Source organism: Aulostomus chinensis, chromosome 19 (genome assembly GCF_037954235.1).
Source record: "Aulostomus chinensis isolate RoL2024-O1b breed Wild chromosome 19, RoL_Achi_v1.0, whole genome shotgun sequence".
Classification (NCBI taxonomy): domain Eukaryota; kingdom Metazoa; phylum Chordata; class Actinopteri; order Syngnathiformes; family Aulostomidae; genus Aulostomus; species Aulostomus chinensis.
In genome coordinates this window covers 24,793,884-24,811,141 of record NC_141338.1, presented here as the reverse complement: position 1 = coordinate 24,811,141, position 17,258 = coordinate 24,793,884, and the positions used below count along the sequence as shown (strand labels likewise).

Below are 17,258 nucleotides of genomic sequence, written 5' to 3'. Positions count from 1 at the left end.
GAAAGACATATTTGTCACTGCTGAAAAAGGAAACGTGTTACTTTAAATTAAAGCTCCTTTTTTGTTGAGAAATGTTTCATATTCCAACAGAAGACGTGAACATACCGTATCAAATGAAGCAATGATTGATTCACTTTCTGACATGTTATGAAAAGCTTTTGCAGTGCAGGAGCCTGCACGCAGTCTTGCAATCAGAAACATTTGTCCCATTTAGATGAGAGGAGCCTAGCAGGGCATTCATGAGGAACCGTGGAGGGAGAAAGTTCCAGTCTCAGAGGTGAGAGGAAGCACTGAACAGCTGTCAAACAAAAGATCTCCACTGGGAAACTGGGAGGTTTTAGGAGTTTAGAAGTAGGAGAGATGGAGGCAGAGACATTAGAAATGTGTGCAAAGGAGTCATAGTTCCCGTAGGTCCTAACCCAATCAGAGCCCACACCATCTTGGGCTCCACATCTCTGATCATCCAGTACATGCAAATACACGGAAAAACATGTCCAGCTCTGTAAAGGTAGTGCAGGTGCCGACTTCCACTTTGTGATCACAAAAAGCCGCCAAGCAAAAGTTAATATGTTACTGAAGTTCCTTATCAATGAACATCCCCTTGTTTATTCGTATGTTTCTCATAAAAAGCAGACGTGGCGTGCAGCGTGGCGGGCTGTGCTGCTGCCGCTCTTGACGCAGGCTTCACTGGAATGAAAGCATCATAACTGCACAGCATCATGATAATTAAATCTTTGAATGGATTTATTAACCATCAGGTAATTTTACAATTTCCACAATAACCAGTAACCATTACATCCCTGTGTTGTAGCTAATTGAAAATGTTGAGTATACACTTGCTTACATACAAGTACCTGCTTCACAATCTCCCCTTCACAATCCTAAAACAAAAAACTCCAAGGACGAACCGGAGTTGCAGTTTATGTGCAATCTCATGAGACGCAGCGATCAGAAAGGGGGTGTTAGCATCTGCACACACCCTCCAAACACAGGAAAACTACACTTCAGTCACCACCACCTAAACCTATCACATGACCCAAAGCTGTGAGTACTTCAGTAATACATGGGAATGTACTGAGGGTAGTGTTGTTTTAATTTTAGTCTTAGTCTAGTCTTTGTCTCAAGCTAACATTTTAGCTTTTATTAGCTTTAGTCACTGTCAAACTCTTTTTAGTCTCGTCAGCTTGTAGTCGACTAGCATTTAAATCTGGTTTTAGTCAATGAAAAGAGTATTTTAGTCTCTTTTTAGTATTGCAATTATATTTAGCCCAGTCAATACAGTTTAAGTACTTAGAAGAATAAACAAAACCAACATCTCTTTAAGCCAAACCCATTTCACAATCCAGGCCAGGTTATTTTATTGATCGCCTTAAGAATCCTTCCATTCCAGACACTGACATGAGTGTCCAACCTTTGCTGATGTCCTTTACGCTGGATTCAAACGTCTACTAAATAATGTGGGGCTTGAGGAAGTGATGTCACGTATATCTGCGCAGTGCGAAACTGTGGAATACTTCAACCAAATAATGAATATTCATCACGTGATTAAGGTTCGTTGGGTTCGGGTTAGATGACGATATTTAGTCATACTTTTCTTTGACAAAAGCAACACTAATCTCCAGGCAAAATAGAGGATGGCCCAGGTTGAGGAGAATAAGGCTACTTTTTCGTTGTAACATAAATGAGTGCTTCTATAATCTCATTGGCACTCAGCTGTGTTTTGCTCTGGGTTGACCACTGACGGATGGAGCTCCGCTGTGGCTGCTAACACACAGGAAACCTGAATTATATTTCCAGAATTGTAAATGAGTTCCTGTCCACCGCAGGAGCGGAAAACAAATTAAACTGAGCCGAGCATCAGCTAACATGTCGTTTTCACTTGTTCATCTTATTAATCCACTGCTGCTAGCGGTGATTACATACAGAGACTTTTCATTTGGCCCAGCAATCAACCACAGAGACCTCAGTGACACACACTTCATCTGTTACACCAACACACTCGCGTCCTGCAGTTCCAGACGAAGTATGAAGGATCCAAAGGAAAATGGTAAATGGATGCAGGAAGCATTTATATGGTTCCTCTCCACCTGAACTCTTTTTAAAGGGCTTTGTCATTCACACACACACACACACACACACACACACACACACACACACACACACACACACACACACACACACACACACAGGTTTGTGCAGCTGTCCTCATTAAGACATTCTTTGACTTCCACTCATACAGCACAGACACACACACACACACACTGAGCTATCTTTAATTATTGATTAACCTAAACTGAATCTTTTCCATGCACCCACCTCATTATATATTCATTGTATTAATAGCACAGCCCTCGGTGAAGTGCTGTTGAACACTGAGTTGGACCCACTGGACAGACTGGCATCCTGCACAGTCGCTTCACCAGCATCACTGTGTGTGTGTGTGTGTGTGTGTGTGTGTGTGTGTGTGTGTGTGTGTGTGTGTGCGCGTGTGCGTGTGTGTGTGTGCGCGTGTGCGTGTGTGTGTGTGGAGCTTGCCCTTTGAATGAAACACTCACAACACCTTTGATGAGACAACGTGACAAGGTACATGTTTTTCAGAATCCTGAACTCCTGTATTTTTTTCAACATCGCAGAAAATCACGGGAGGGGAAAAACCCAATGCCAGTTCTCCCCACTGCCCTGTAGCTCTGACCCCCCCTCTCGCACTCTGATGGATCATCTCCGACTTCATTGTTCAGCACTGCTTCTTAATGAAAAGGTTTTACAACTTTGAGCTTTTTGCTTTAATGTGATTCTTGATTAAATTTGGTTTGTTATTTCTCTGCTGTTTGCCAGCTGAAGAACTCGCTCTTGAACAAAGTGCCTTTCAAAGTAACCCTGTTTTAGTGGTTAAGTTAGTGCATCTGTAGCTCTGCAAGAAAAGAAAAAAGAGTACCAAGACCAATAAAAAGAAGCGTCTTGTAAACTGGACGTCTGTCACTGTTGCAATGGTATAACCCATCATCCCTCCTCTGAGCTCTGCTTCAGGTCTTTGACACTCCAGATGAGAATATTTGGAACACAAAGTTAAGGGCAGTTGGAAAACTTCCAGATGATAAGAGCGAACAAAAGCTTATTAATCTGACAAGGTTCTGACGGTGTGTCCTTTTCTCACTTGCATTCTAATGGCAAACACACCTGCATGTTGTGTTGGTTTTAGAGTGCCGTGTTGTCGGATGCATCGCAGTGCAATGTGTTTGTGCCCCTGCCCAACGACTTACGAGGTGCACTTCTTTTCCTGCTATATGAGGGCACATCCTTCTAATGCACCTACTTTTGTGGTTCACTCTGCTTCATACAAACTGCGACAAAAATGCAACGGATCACAACTAAAACACTGTCAGGTGAAAGATTATTGTGGTGTTCATCACATCTGCTTCAACCTGGCGAGCTTGCAAAGGTTCCTGCAAATGAGAAGTTATTCTCTTGTCTCTGTCCAGATTTAAATGAATCCACCACTGGGCTGCGCTTGTCCCCGGCGCCCTGGTCACGGCCGGTCCAGGGAGTGGGAGGAACCTAACCAACCTATTTGATGAGAGGAGCCTGGGATGGCAGTCGCTCAAACCTCACACCTACCTGCTGTGAGGCAACTTTGTTACCTCTGTGCCATTCCTGTGCGTAAGGACACAGTCCTCTTCTTGTCAAATGACAGTGTTGCAAGCACTGATGTCTAAGCCTGGGTACCCCATCCTCCCACAGTACCACTGTGCTTCAGTCAGCACCCTGAAAACACGTTGAGGTAACATGACTGAGTTCCAGGTGATCAGATCACAGAGTGGTACCTGACCTCCAGAGCTAAGTGGGGGGGCACAGACTCAAGTCTCCTACAGACTTGTCACATGACTTCTTCCACATCACTTCCTCCAACTGCATGAAAGCTCATGTAATGCTGAGGGGGCCGTGGCGTTCAAGCCATTGCCTTTGGAAACAACACTCTTTGATGGCCATGTTGTTTTGACCAACTTGAAAGAATGTGACCCTGTTCTTTCAGTCAATCCCAGAAATGAAGGCAATGCACGACGTATGTGGGAGAACCCAGTGGATCAACGCGAGTGCACCAAACAGAGAGCGTATCACCGGGCGAGAACGTGATCATACACAAATGTGTTCTTGGAATATTGCGACAGCAGGAAACCAAATAAAGTGAGCGCAAAGACAGACAGGGAAATGTTCTGAATGGAAAAACAAATCCTCCTCTGGATAAAGACAAAGCTTTAAAGATAAATCTGATCACTCTAAATACTCTCAAAGGGCTGGCTCAACAGTGCAGCATCTTGTGCGCACACATACTCAAAGACACACACACAAAAAGAGCTTTTGAGAGGCTTACAACAGAAAGCATATACAACCCAACAAACACCAACTGGTAATCCTCATCCATTCACCAAGTGAGAGGAATGAGAGGATGAGTGACGAGGACTCTCAAAGACAAAGATTGTGTAAGCAGCAGAGAGACGGAGACCGTGGAGCGCGACCTCCTCCAAAGCTGCCATCACCAACACAAACAAGGCTGACTTTGAGTCGTCTCACACATTCACTCTGTCTGCTCAACAGTTTGGTTCGGAGGGAGACAATCAAATGTTGCATAATTAATTCAGCGAGTATCACCTCCAACCTGAAACACTTTCTCTGTCATGTGACTCCAGAAGGTGTAAGAAGAGGAAAATGAGTTAGCTGGTGTGTGTTCTACAGTGTGTGTGTGTGTGTGTGTGTGTGTGTGTGTGTGTGTGTGTGTGTGTGTGTGTGTGTGTGTGTGTGTGTGTGTTATTTTGAAATGTGACGATGATGCCCCTGAATGCTGTCTGCTCTGTCTGGTACAGACTCCTCTTGTCAAGTTAAATAGTGAAGCTGGAAGGTTGAAGCTCTCTGATCCAATTATCAGACCTGATCTGAAATGAAGACCATGGACTTGGACTGAAAGGCCCTGCTGGTTAGCGATGGAATTGAAGAACATGTTTCTCTTTATCTGCTGCATTTCAAAGTTTCTGAATATCTCTCGGCAGACTAAGGAGGCTTTCATTTTAATGTCCTCTCCTCCATCATCTCCCATTTCTTTCCTCTGAAGCCTGAACCCTTAGACATTGCCACATGGATGCAGTGATCAGTTTGGGGGGTAAAATGAAAGTAAGTCCCTTCATGAATGAATTCATCCTGATTTTCCTTTGCTCTACTAAATCATGAGATCCTCCTCTGGCAAGCTGAGGAAACGTGTGCTGGTGAAGTCATCTCAGCGGTAAGGAGGGTTACTGATGTGTTACGAACACAAGTTTGACTTTTCAGAACAGAGCAGGAGTTACAATTTGTTGATGGAAGAATGACACACAAACAACTAAAGAGAACCACCAAACCCTAACAGCAGAGCGGGACCCCAGTGAACAAGCAGCCTCGACCAGGACGATTAGAAACATGAGTCCCAAAAATCAACATGTGCTGTGTGGGAGCTGTTGACTGCACAAGCACATTACAAGAACAACAGTATTTTAGTATGAAAGGGGGCGGTAGAGCAGTGGTCCTCACTGTGGCCCCCCAGCAAGAAGGTTGTGGGTGGAGCCCCGGCTCCAGCACAGGGTCTTTCTGGGTGAGTCTCCATGTTCTCCCTGTTCCTGCTGGGTTCTCTCTGGTACTCCAGCTTCCTCCACAGTCCAAAGACATCAAGAGGGACCAGGTTAATCCAGACTCTAAATTGACCGTAGGCGTGGCTGGGAGAGCCAATGGTTGTCTGTCTCTATGTGTTGGCCCTGCCATGGACTGGTGACCTGTCCAGGGGGAAGGCTGCTGGGATAGGCTCCACCCCCACCACCCTGAACAGGAGAAGAGGGAGAAGATGGAGGGAGGGAGGGAGGGAGGGATGGGATGATGGATGAAGGGAGGGATGGATGGATGGAGGGACAGAGGGATGGATGGCTGGATGGATGAAGGGAGGGATGGATAGATGGAGGGATAGAGGGATGGATGGATGGATGGATGGATGGAGGGAGGGAGGGATGGATGGATTGATGAAGGGGGATGGATGGATGGATGGATGAAGGGGTGATGGATGGATGGAGGGATGATGGATGGAGGGATAGAGAGATGGATGGATGGAGGGATGGATGGATGGATGGATGAAGGGGGGAGGGATGGATGGATTGATGAAGGGGGATGGATGGATGGAGGGATGATGGATGGAGGGAGGGATGGATGGATGGAGGGGTAGAGGGATGGATGGATGAGGGAGGGATGGATGATGGAGGGATAGAGGGACAGAGGGATGGATGGACGGAGGGATGGACGGACGGAGGGAGGGATGTAGAATGACCAGAACTGCCTCAGAAAGCACCTGTTCTCTGCCGTCAGTGTGCATGGCTCCACCAGCACTAGCAAGCTTCAGTGGTTGGAGGGGGGAGCTCTCAGCCAGGACTGCTGATACACCCACAGTAAAAACGTTCATTCCAAGCACATTTTCAACCACTAATTTAGCGCCTCTTGTCCACACAAGAAAAATTCCAAGCCCTGAAAGCACGGACCTTAGGGAACGCTGCTGAACACCACTTGATGTTGCAAAATCCAGAGTTGCTGTGCTGTGTTCACCGTCAGACGATGTCACATTGCAGATCACACAAAATGAAATCAAGAAGTGGAGCCGAACCCATCTGAGAAGGTCAGCAGGAAACGCCTCTGTTCTGCAAGAATTAGAAACTCTGTCTGCTGTTCAGGTGACAACCGGTATAAGTTGTATGATGATAGTGTGTGTGTGTGTGTGTGTGTGTGTGTGTGTGTGTGTGTGTGTAGTATCCATACAAATGAAGGCTGAGTCTGAGCTAAATATTCAGCAGAAGATTTTACAGTTGAGCCGCTGAGGACACATCAACCATATGCACAATGTACACACACAAGTACACACAAACATATATGTGTGCGTATGTATGCAAATATATATATATATACACATGCACACACAAGTACACACAACACATATATATGTATATATATGTGTGTATGTATGTATGTATATATATACATACATACACGTATACTGTATATATACAGATATATATGTATCTATCTATATAGATCGATAGATAGATAGATAGATGTGTGTGCATGTATATATATATACTGTATATATACATATATGTATCTAGATAGATAGATAGATAGATAGATAGATAGATAGATGATAGATAGATGATAGATAGATAGATAGATAGATAGATAGATAGATAGATAGATAGATAGATAGATAGTTAGATGATAGATAGATAGATGGATGATAGATAGATATGTGTGTGCATGTATATATATATATATATATATACTGTATATATACATATATATATCTATATAGATAGATAGATAGATAGATGATAGATAGATATGTGTGTGCATGTATATATATATATATATATATATATATATATATACTGTATATATACATATATATATCTATATAGATAGATAGATAGATAGATGATAGTTAGATGATAGATAGATAGATAGATGATAGATAGATATGTGTGTGCATGTATATATATATATATATATATATATATATATACTGTATATATACATATATATATCTATATAGATAGATAGATAGATAGATGATAGATAGATATGTGTGTGCATGTATATATATATATATATATATACTGTATATATACAGATATATATGTATCTATCTATCTGTATTTATCTATATCTATCTATATAGATATAGATAGATATAGATAAATGTGTGTGTGTGTGTGTGTGTGTGTGTGTGTGTGTGTGTGTGTGTGTGTGTGCTCTCCTTCCACCAATTCGTTAAATTCAAGTATTTGGGTGTCCCTGACTGGCAGCAGGAGACTGAGCGAGGCAGAGAGGGTCGGCCCTCAGCAGCTCTCCTGCTTCCTTGCTCATGACCACACCATCAAAAAAGCAGGATTCACTGATAATCAGGTTATTTTAAGAACTGAAGCTCAGATCTTGTCAGGTCAATATCTCAAGCCAGCGTCAGTTTGATTGACAGCTGATCTTGATGATCTCACGTTGTGCAGTCGTCAACAAAATCTAACATCCTCAAAATATCCTAATTTGAATGTTGCTGTCGCAGACGTGAAGGTGTCAGATCCAACCTGGTCCTGCTCTGGGCTTCTTCATGCACTGCAGGTCAGCAGGGGTTGGCTCCTCCTTCACCAAAGAGCTTTGTCAATTTGATGTTTCCTTTTTTTAATTTCATTTCACTCTACATGAATGATCGTCTCCAACGGCTGAAAATCAATCTGTCTACATGTAAATGCGTGCCTATCTTATTAAATATTCATTTCTGCCTTTGTAACCCACATTTCACATTTAATGAGCGAGTCCTCCTTGTCCATCCAGCACCTGTGCATGCTCCGCACCAAATGACATCCAGTTGCAGTCAAGTTACCGTCAGAAAATCCTTCTGTCTTTTTAACTGGGACATGAATTCAATGTGGATTTGACTAAAAAAAGAGTCGGATGCCGATTTATAGCAGGTTTGGCTGAACTGACAGAGTTCTTTAATGCTCAGACTTCATGATGGAGGAGGCTGAAGACGCCATGTTAGCTGAAGAAGAGGAGCTCTAGAGGCCTTGATTTCAAAGAGCTGCCTCCACATTTATTTGGTTCATTTTTGTTCTTCATGGTGTTGTGCAAAACAAGCAAAGGTTCCTTGGTCCGACACTGCTGTCCAGTAAGACCTAAAGCCGTTCTTAGCCAGGAGCCCAGTGCCTGATCAGTGACTGGAGCTTGATGACAAGCAGCAAGTCGGCAGGAGAACCCTGAAAGGTTGACTAAAGGTCAAAGCACCAACTTAATGTGATCCAAACTTGATCAGCTAAATCGCTTGAATACAAATGCATGTCCACCCCAAAAAATTAATTCTGGAAAAACAGCAGCAAAATCCTGAAAAATTCACTGAAAGCTATTAAGGCAGAAGCTACAGGCTAGTCCAGAGAAACCAGCTCATCAGACCCGGACCAACACAAAATTTGGAATATGAACTCACCTGATCTTTACCAATAAAACATTCCACAATGCTCAGTTTGTTGGCAAGTGAAAACAGCAGCAACAGAACAACAGAAACCCTCTCAAAGAACAATGATCCCAACAGGGATGATCCCACTGAAACCTGCTGAGGCCTTGTCAGTTGAAACCCAATAAAACCTGCAGTCGTGAAAGTGTCAGTCTGAGGGGAGGAGGTTGGTCCAACAGCAGAGAAATCCTGATTCACTGAAACCTTCCACGCACACTGAAGCCTCCAACCCAGTAAACCGGTTATTTTTAGTGATGCTACCATTAAAAGCCATTTGATCAACAGCCTATAACTTGATCATCCGGGTTAGTGTGGTTAAAAACAACCACATAGACACCAGGAAAGCTCTGGTGAACCCCGTCCTCCCAGTTAGGGCGAAGAAAGCTTAAACAACCAGCAGGGAGACGGCAACAAATGTTTCCATTCTCCTTTGGTCTGCGGCAACGACAGCACACACACACGCACGCACGCACGCACACACGCACGCATGCACACACGCACGCACACACGGGTGGAGAGAATCCAGGCATTTCCACTCACCGTGCGCTGTGGAGTGAGCAGCCAGCAGCCAGCAGAGCATCAGCAGCAGCAGGTAGAGTCCTCTCGTCCTCCTCCTCCTCCTCAGCATCAGCACCTCCCAAACATCACCAGTACATCCAACCCGCACCGGCTCCATGCTGCCCAGCTCCAGTCCCGATGAGCCCGAGGAACCTCAGGAACGCAAACCCCGCTGTCCTTTGATTTGTCTTTCAAATCCTCCACAGAATTCAATTTTCACTTCAACATAAAAGAACAAACCCTCGCGGAGCTGAGTCAGGAAGATGAGGGGAGAGAGGGGGGTAAAACAACCTCTCCTCTCCCCAAAAATAACCCTTCCCGGTCGGGTTTGGGTTCCCAAAAAGAAAAAGAGACAATCCAAAACAAAGGTGCACAGAGTTAATTTCCACCTTTCAGAGATGAGAATAAGTTCCAGGAACTACGAGGGCAGTCTCCATCACTCCTGCACGGCTGCCCATTCACACAGATGGAGGGGGACTCAAATCCACGCCGCCTTCCCGGAGGTCTGCTCCGTCTGCCAGGGAGGACGGATGGAGAGACGCCGTAGAGGAGGTGGAGAATAGAGTGGAGGGAGAGAATCGAACCCGTTTTCTCTTGCTCTCTCTCTGTCTCTCTCTCTCTCTCTCTGATGGTTTATGCAGCTGGAGAGAGAGGAGGCAGAGAGACCAAGACAGAGAATGGAGCCATTGATCTAAAGGAGCTGGAGGTAAAGCCTGGAGCCGGAGCACAGAGGAGCCGGGTGGAGCGGAGATGAGCAGCATGAGCCCGGCTGAAAGGGCAGAGCAGCAGGGAGAGTTTAGCTGAACTCTCCTGCCCTCTGTGGTCACACCGGGAACAAACACATAGAACACATATTTTGCAGCCATACATTTTTGATGGTGTGCATTAGAATGTAGATTGTAGCAGGGGAGAGCAGGGACAGTTGTAACCTGGAACAGATGGGGGCTCCATGAACACTCCTAGAGAAAGTTATGAGCACCCCCCCCCCCACACACACACACACACACACACACACACACTTTTCCCAGATGCACTTGCATTTCTTTTGCTGCACTGACATCAAATGTCCAGGATTAAATTCAAAGAAGTGTTAAAAATTGAATTGAAAATGGAAATAGCAAACATGGGGCAGTCAAACTCACAGGAGGTGAAAGCCCGGCTGAGAGGCACTTCCTGTATTTGCTGTCTCTGCCTTCCTCAGAGGGGACGGTTCTAGTTCTGTCCCTCCTGTCACTGTTTGGTTCAGCATTACATTTCCTTCATTGTTCTAGTAGCTTATTACATTTTCAAAGAATAACCAAAATATTCATTTATATATTCACAAGCAAACATACTCATAAGTTATGGAGTATTTGATGAAGTTTACTACCTAAGGTAAATTATAACCATCACTGTAACCTCTACATATTTCATAAAACCACTATTTTCAGGTGAGTGACACTTCTTAAGCAAAGGGGCATTTTGGGGGGGGGGGGGGGGGGGGGGCTTGCACATGTGATACAACTACCCTATGTCTGCCTCTTGTCTAATTTTAACAATTTAAAACTTACAATTAACCTGATGCAGGATTCCTTTTCTGTCTTCCTGCCTTATCAGCAATAAACCTGATGATGATAAAATAAGTTAGATAATGAGAACTTGGTCGTGCTGTACAGTTTTGTACCTCAGTAATCACTGCAGAGTTGGTTAACACATCGTAATGGTGGGACCAAATTAAACGCACGCTTATTTTCGTCTCCATAAGAATATTTTCACTGAGGATATCAGTCACAGTCCTGTGTGGACTGTTAGGTTCTTGACTTCCATGTTTTCAGTGTTTGAACTCAGTCCAATGCTTTCGTTGTGTTCCTGTTCCATTTTGAAAGGAACTTGTCTTGTGTGTCTTATCTGCTGTGGCTTGTGTCCGTTGTGTTGGGCTGTGTCTCACCAGCCAGTCAAGTCCTTATCTGTCCTGCCTGGTTCCCTGTGTGTCCTGTCCCAGTCTGCTGCTTGTCTGCCCTGACGGTCAGCACCTGTCCCTTGTTGTCTGATTAGTTCCCTTGTATTTTAGTTCTCTGATTTGTTTCTGTCAGGCCTGTGTTTTCACTGCCTTTGTGCCTCATGGGTCACGACCTGGTGCCTTAACTTCAGAGCGTAATTAGGGGTTAGCCAGGAGCTTCTCAGTCAACCCGACTTTTCTATACTATGAAGGTAGTTGAGAACATCACCTCAGAGGCAGATGAAGAGGTTAAAAGCACATATCAAAGCATTGGCCACTGACTGATCGTGCCTCTCAGATGATTCCTAGATGACCCCATTGTGGGGGGTGATCTTGGGAGTTCCAGGGATTTACCATAACATCCCACAAACCTGGATAAACTGCTTTAGATGGTTGATTGATTCCACAGCAGGATCATGGATCGTGGATGGATCATGGATCGTGGATGGATCATGGATCGTGGATGGATCATGGATCGTGGATGGATCATGGATCTTGGATGGATCATGGACGTATTTCTGTTGTTTTTCTCGTATGTTTTTCATACTTCCAACTGAACAATGTTAAGGTGTGTATTTCTGCTTGAATGCAAACGTGTTAAATTTGTGGCCAAAATGATGTGAAGCCACAGAAGTTAACAGCAGAGGTGACAAGCTTCCATGGCTCTGTGGACGCTCGCGGAGCGCTAACAGCTTGTTGTGTGTGACCCACAGATGAGAAGCGCTGGAAGCCAGTCACATATTTCCGTGTTCAGACATGTTTTGTGTTCCCATCCATGCTGATCAGTGATTGATACCTGTGTCTACTGCAGGATCATGTGATCCAGGAAAATATGGAGAAAGCTCTCATTCAAAAGGAAACCCAGGTGTTAGGAGTTTTTTTGGACAGTGGAAATGAGCGAAAGTGACAGGCAAACTCATTGACCTTTCCTGGGGGGCACGTCTGTGACAGAGCAGGATTTCTCCTTCTATTTACATCTGCAAGTTTGTGCAATCATATGGAGTCAGTGAGATGAATCACAGGCAGGCTTTCATAGTCCCTCAGTCTTCACACCTTGCACATGTTGTAGATCCTGGGTGATGCACGTGGATGTATGAAGATCCAGGGTGAGGTGAAAGAAAGATGCAAATGTCTCCACAATAATCTACACCACCTCTTCATTTAATGGTATGCAACAGTGATTATCATCAGATCAACTTGTACCCTCACGATGGAGCAGCGTGCTTAAAAAGTCTGTTAAATGGATTCTCACAGTCGGCTACTTCGTGCCGGCTGCCTGACCTTAGCTGCTGCAGCTATGTATTATGGATGGATAGTCCTCATATTTGTGAAGGATTAAAGTTTGTTTCTTCTGAGTCAAATATGTGGCTCTGAACCTCCTAGTTCAAGGCTGCCTCTTTTATCTGAACGTCAAGAAACTGTAAGTCAGTAAGTATGCTGAGCTTGCGTTGACACAGGCCAGTTCAGTTAGATCAATTGAACGCACAGCAAGTTTAAAAGGAAGAAACATCAAATTGCAACAGAATTTGAGGCAGAGCAGCATTCTCAAGGCAGACTACACTGGGCAACAATTTTTTACTTTTGTTATGTTGTCTAGATTTCTACAACTGATTTAGGGTATTTTTGCACTGCTGAATCAGGAAATGGCATCCATTTCTCTTCATCAGGTCAGGTTTTTGTGCTAAATTGATTTGAATAAAATCAGATCTTGTGACAAAATCAATTACATTTTTGTGGCATTGTCAGCTGATTTTTGTCAACACATATCCTAAATATATTTTTAAGAGAAAAAAATGTTTTTCCAACAACATAATTGATTACCTGATAGAAACATCAATTACTGTAAACTGAATGGTGGGCATTGATAAAGGTAAGTACACGTAAATTGCATGTTGCTTCACCATTGTTAAAACTTCAGGGCTTGAACTTCCGTTTCTTCGAACTCCTGGAATGCTCAGCGGCAGGGAGGTCTCTCTTCAGAGTCCAACAGTAGTTAGCCATCATGACTGCGTCCCAGCGACCCTGATACCTTGTCTCCATCTCTTTCATGTCCTGATGGAATCCCCCCCCCCCCCCCCCCCCTGCTCGTCACTCATTGAACCCAGGTTCTCAGGAAACTGGTCCATATGTGAAAATAGGTAGTGCATCTTGATGCTCATGTTGCAGCCCAGGTTTCTGAAAGCAGTCAGCATGTTGTTGACAAGTTCTGCGTAGTTTCTGGCTTTATTATTGCCAAGAAAGTTCTTCACTACCAGAACAAATGCCTTCCACGCTTCCAGTTCCACTATGTTCATTGAGTTTTCGAACTCCGGATCTCTGATGAGCTGACGGATCTGAGGACCGTCAAAGATGCCAGCTTTCTTTTTCTCCATGGTCAATCCTGGAAAAGCTTGGCACAAGTAAGTGAAGCAGTCACCATCCTTGTCCAGAGCCTTGGTGAACTGCTTGATTAAGCTGAGCTTGATGTGCAGCGGTGGGAAGAGTATTCTGTCTCTGTCCACCAGAGGGTCGTTGATGACGTTCCTTTCTTTGCAAGGCACCATTTCCTCCCGCACAGACCAGTCTTTTTCTTCGTGTAATGCTGCGCACGGTCCCTACTATCCCACATGCACAGAAAACATGGGTACTTGGTGAAGGCAGACTGTTGTCCCAACAAAAAGTTCACCATCTTCAGGTCAACACAAATAAACCTCTAATGCTGATCATAACCAATATTCTCCAGCACATACTTCACCGCTTCATACTTCTCCTTCAGTGTAGTCGAGTGAGCGATTGGTACAGAGGCAAACTCCACATATGTAGCAGAACACATCAGGCTTATTTCTGCACGATCTTCTGGTCGAAGCCATCTCATTCACCTGCAATATAAAAATGGGTAAAAACCCTAACCCTAGGTCATAAATTGGCGCATGCAGGTATTGTACATTCTTCAGAGTTGAGGCGGCTGCCCCATTAACTTTAGTTTTGATCCACCAACTTTACGCTGTCCCGCACCAATTTTTGGAAGATTTCAAAGTTTTATGACTTCAAACTGATCCCTTTTCGACATAATCACCCAGAACTATCAGACCTGAATACTTCTTGTCATTAAAATGATCATTTCCAATCAACACAATTATTCAACATGGCATTTTACCCCCACCAACTTCTTCTAAAATGCTCCACACATGCGTACATGAGAACAAAAACGTAAAAAACGACATGTGGCCATAGCTCAAAAACTTGACCTGATTGAGCAAAACCAATGTGATTTTTGGATTCAGTGCATCAGATTCATCCTAAATCAGCTGAATAAACACAGACAACAAATTTGTTGTTGACCAGTGCTATCAATGACCCGCTCAATCTACCTCATTATTGAAGCTCACCACATCAGACAATTTAATGCAGACCTTTTTTTTGCACTATATATGAGTGTAAATACTTGTTTTTATACTTTTTATGCTTGTTCTATTTATTTTTTTGTCTTTTACCTGTCTAGCTGTTTACCGTTGTTGTCTGGTGTTATTTTGAGAGGTGCCAACGAAGTTTCCTTGTAGAAATGCAGTGCCAAGAAAGGATCCTTGATCCTTGAATACTGCAAAACTACAGACATAAAGAAGACACAACACATACCAATAATAAAATGAGAAATGTTTTTCTCTTACATTCACCACTTAGGTTCTTTATGAAATTTGTATTTCCCATTTAAATGCTAACAATGGCCAACACTGAAGTATCTTCTTTTTAAGAAGCTAAAACTGCACATTTGTGAATCTTGCAGAACCCTCCTGAAACATAAAAGGAAGGACCTCAACCTCTAGAACTTTCTCCAGGACCTTTCTAAACTCCTTGAGGTCTGCAGGAGTAAACTATCATTACAGAAGGAAATCTAGCTTCTTGAATGGCTGCCAAGTGTGAGTAAAAATCACTGAATGTTAAACAGTTCAACCACAATTCAAAAAAAGGACTACGATAATAAAACACAAGAAACCATAGCAACACGACTAATGCTTCAAGCTCTGTTAGCATGTTCAGTGCCTGGTGAAACTCAGCAAACCATCTATAACTGACTACAAAACGCATTTTTTCTTTACTTTTTCCAGTTACTGGTCATTTGTGACTCAGACAGACGGACACCCATACACACGTCCACAGACTGACACAGTACACATTCAAACCTGACCTCTCTCTCTCCCTCTCTCTCTCAAACACACACATTCAGACATAAGTACCTGATTAATGATTATCAGACTGTGAATACACAGCAGGCTACGCACAGCAGACTAAACACACTGTGTGTGTGTGTGTGTGTGTGTGTGTGTGTGTGTGTGTGTGTGTGTGTGTGTGATTGTCATTGTCTGTGTGTGTTATTCATTTTGGGGGGACAAAGTGTTTGCACACCCATATTGTGGGGACTAACCTTCCTTAAGGGGAAAAAGTGCCAGTCCCCATAATGTCAGTTTTTAATTTTAGGGTGAACAATTGGATTAGGGTTAGGGGGTAGGATGTCACCAAGGGCCTCATGTATCAATGCGAAAAGTTCGTCGATTCTTGCTCTGTTTCACGCCAACTCCGGAGGTGCCGTAGAAGTTAACTTTGGTCCGTTGGCGACATCCTGTGGCGGTGTTTGGTAACTGATATTATTTAATAACCGCACATACATTGGGTCCAAAAAGCCTTCCAGTCCGGGTGGGCTGGACGACCGTCCACTGCTTGTTGGCCTGGTGCTGGTGCTGGGGCCGGGGGACGGGCTGTCCCAAATGCCGCTGGTCCTGGCGGATGACTCTGAGCCGGCAGACAGGCTGGCACCAGAGCCGGCAGGGGTGCTGCACGTTGGCGGCATGGCTGACGGAAAAATTTCTATTAAACATATTGGTTTATTTAATGTCTGATTCTGTGTATTTGTTGCCTTTCCATCTGTGGCAAAGCAGGTGGAAATGTTGCTAAGAAATGGAGTTGCCACTGACCCTCCAGGCTCTCGGAGTCAGCGTGGGTGGCGGCGACAATCCCCCCCACAGAGATGCTGCCCATGACTGCCGCCACCCGCTGCTCAAGCTCCGTCAGGTGCCCCTCTCCCTGACCCCCACCTGTCTGGCCCGCACCCCTGCGGGGGCAACTGTACGCCGCTTGACCTCCACCTTGAGGTCCTGTTAGTGCCATTTTCCATGTTGTTATTTCAATTTAGAGTGAAGCCAGTTGATGATTGTAGTTGTTCATATAGTGATTGTGCAGTGTTGAATTTAGTCCCACGTTTAGCTTGCATTGTTCAGGAAATGTAGATAAATTCATACATATATTTGCTTAAACTAGAGTGCAGGAAACACAAGGCAGTGAAGCACAGACCAGATTGTCTAAGAGTGGACACAGGTGAAAGGTCACAACAGGGAATAGCAAGAGTGTAGCTCAGGGGTCCCCAAACTTTTTTCTGCGAGTGCCACATAACTTTCCCCTTCTGTGATGGGGGTCACAGAAAAAGTGTAACGATCGCAGGGGTGCCTAAACGTAAAAATGTATTGTTTTCCAGAAAGCCACACTACCTAATAACCCTCTCTGGGTTCGGGTCAAGGGTATTTTTTTTTCTGGGGTTGCCAGATAGGAGCACAGACTGCAGAAGGGTGGACTAGAATGTCACGTTCTATGCGTGTATGAAATAGTGACTAACTGACTGTGTTCACACCAAAT

At 44.2% G+C, this 17,258-nt stretch overlaps 1 protein-coding gene across 3 annotated transcripts in view; it reads right to left on the bottom strand.

Annotated features, from left to right (window-relative positions):
* The window catches only part of dcc (DCC netrin 1 receptor), a 330,071-nt gene extending 319,858 nt beyond the window's left edge, over positions 1-10,213 (bottom strand). For all 3 annotated transcript variants that reach the window (XM_086186581.1, XM_086186582.1, XM_086186583.1), the window contains exon 1: positions 9,599-10,213. In XM_086186581.1, coding sequence (XP_086042707.1) covers positions 9,599-9,734 — 136 coding nt within the window. In that variant the 5' untranslated portion in view covers positions 9,735-10,213. The remainder of the gene's footprint in view (positions 1-9,598) is intronic.
* Positions 10,214-17,258: the final 7,045 nt, after the last annotated feature.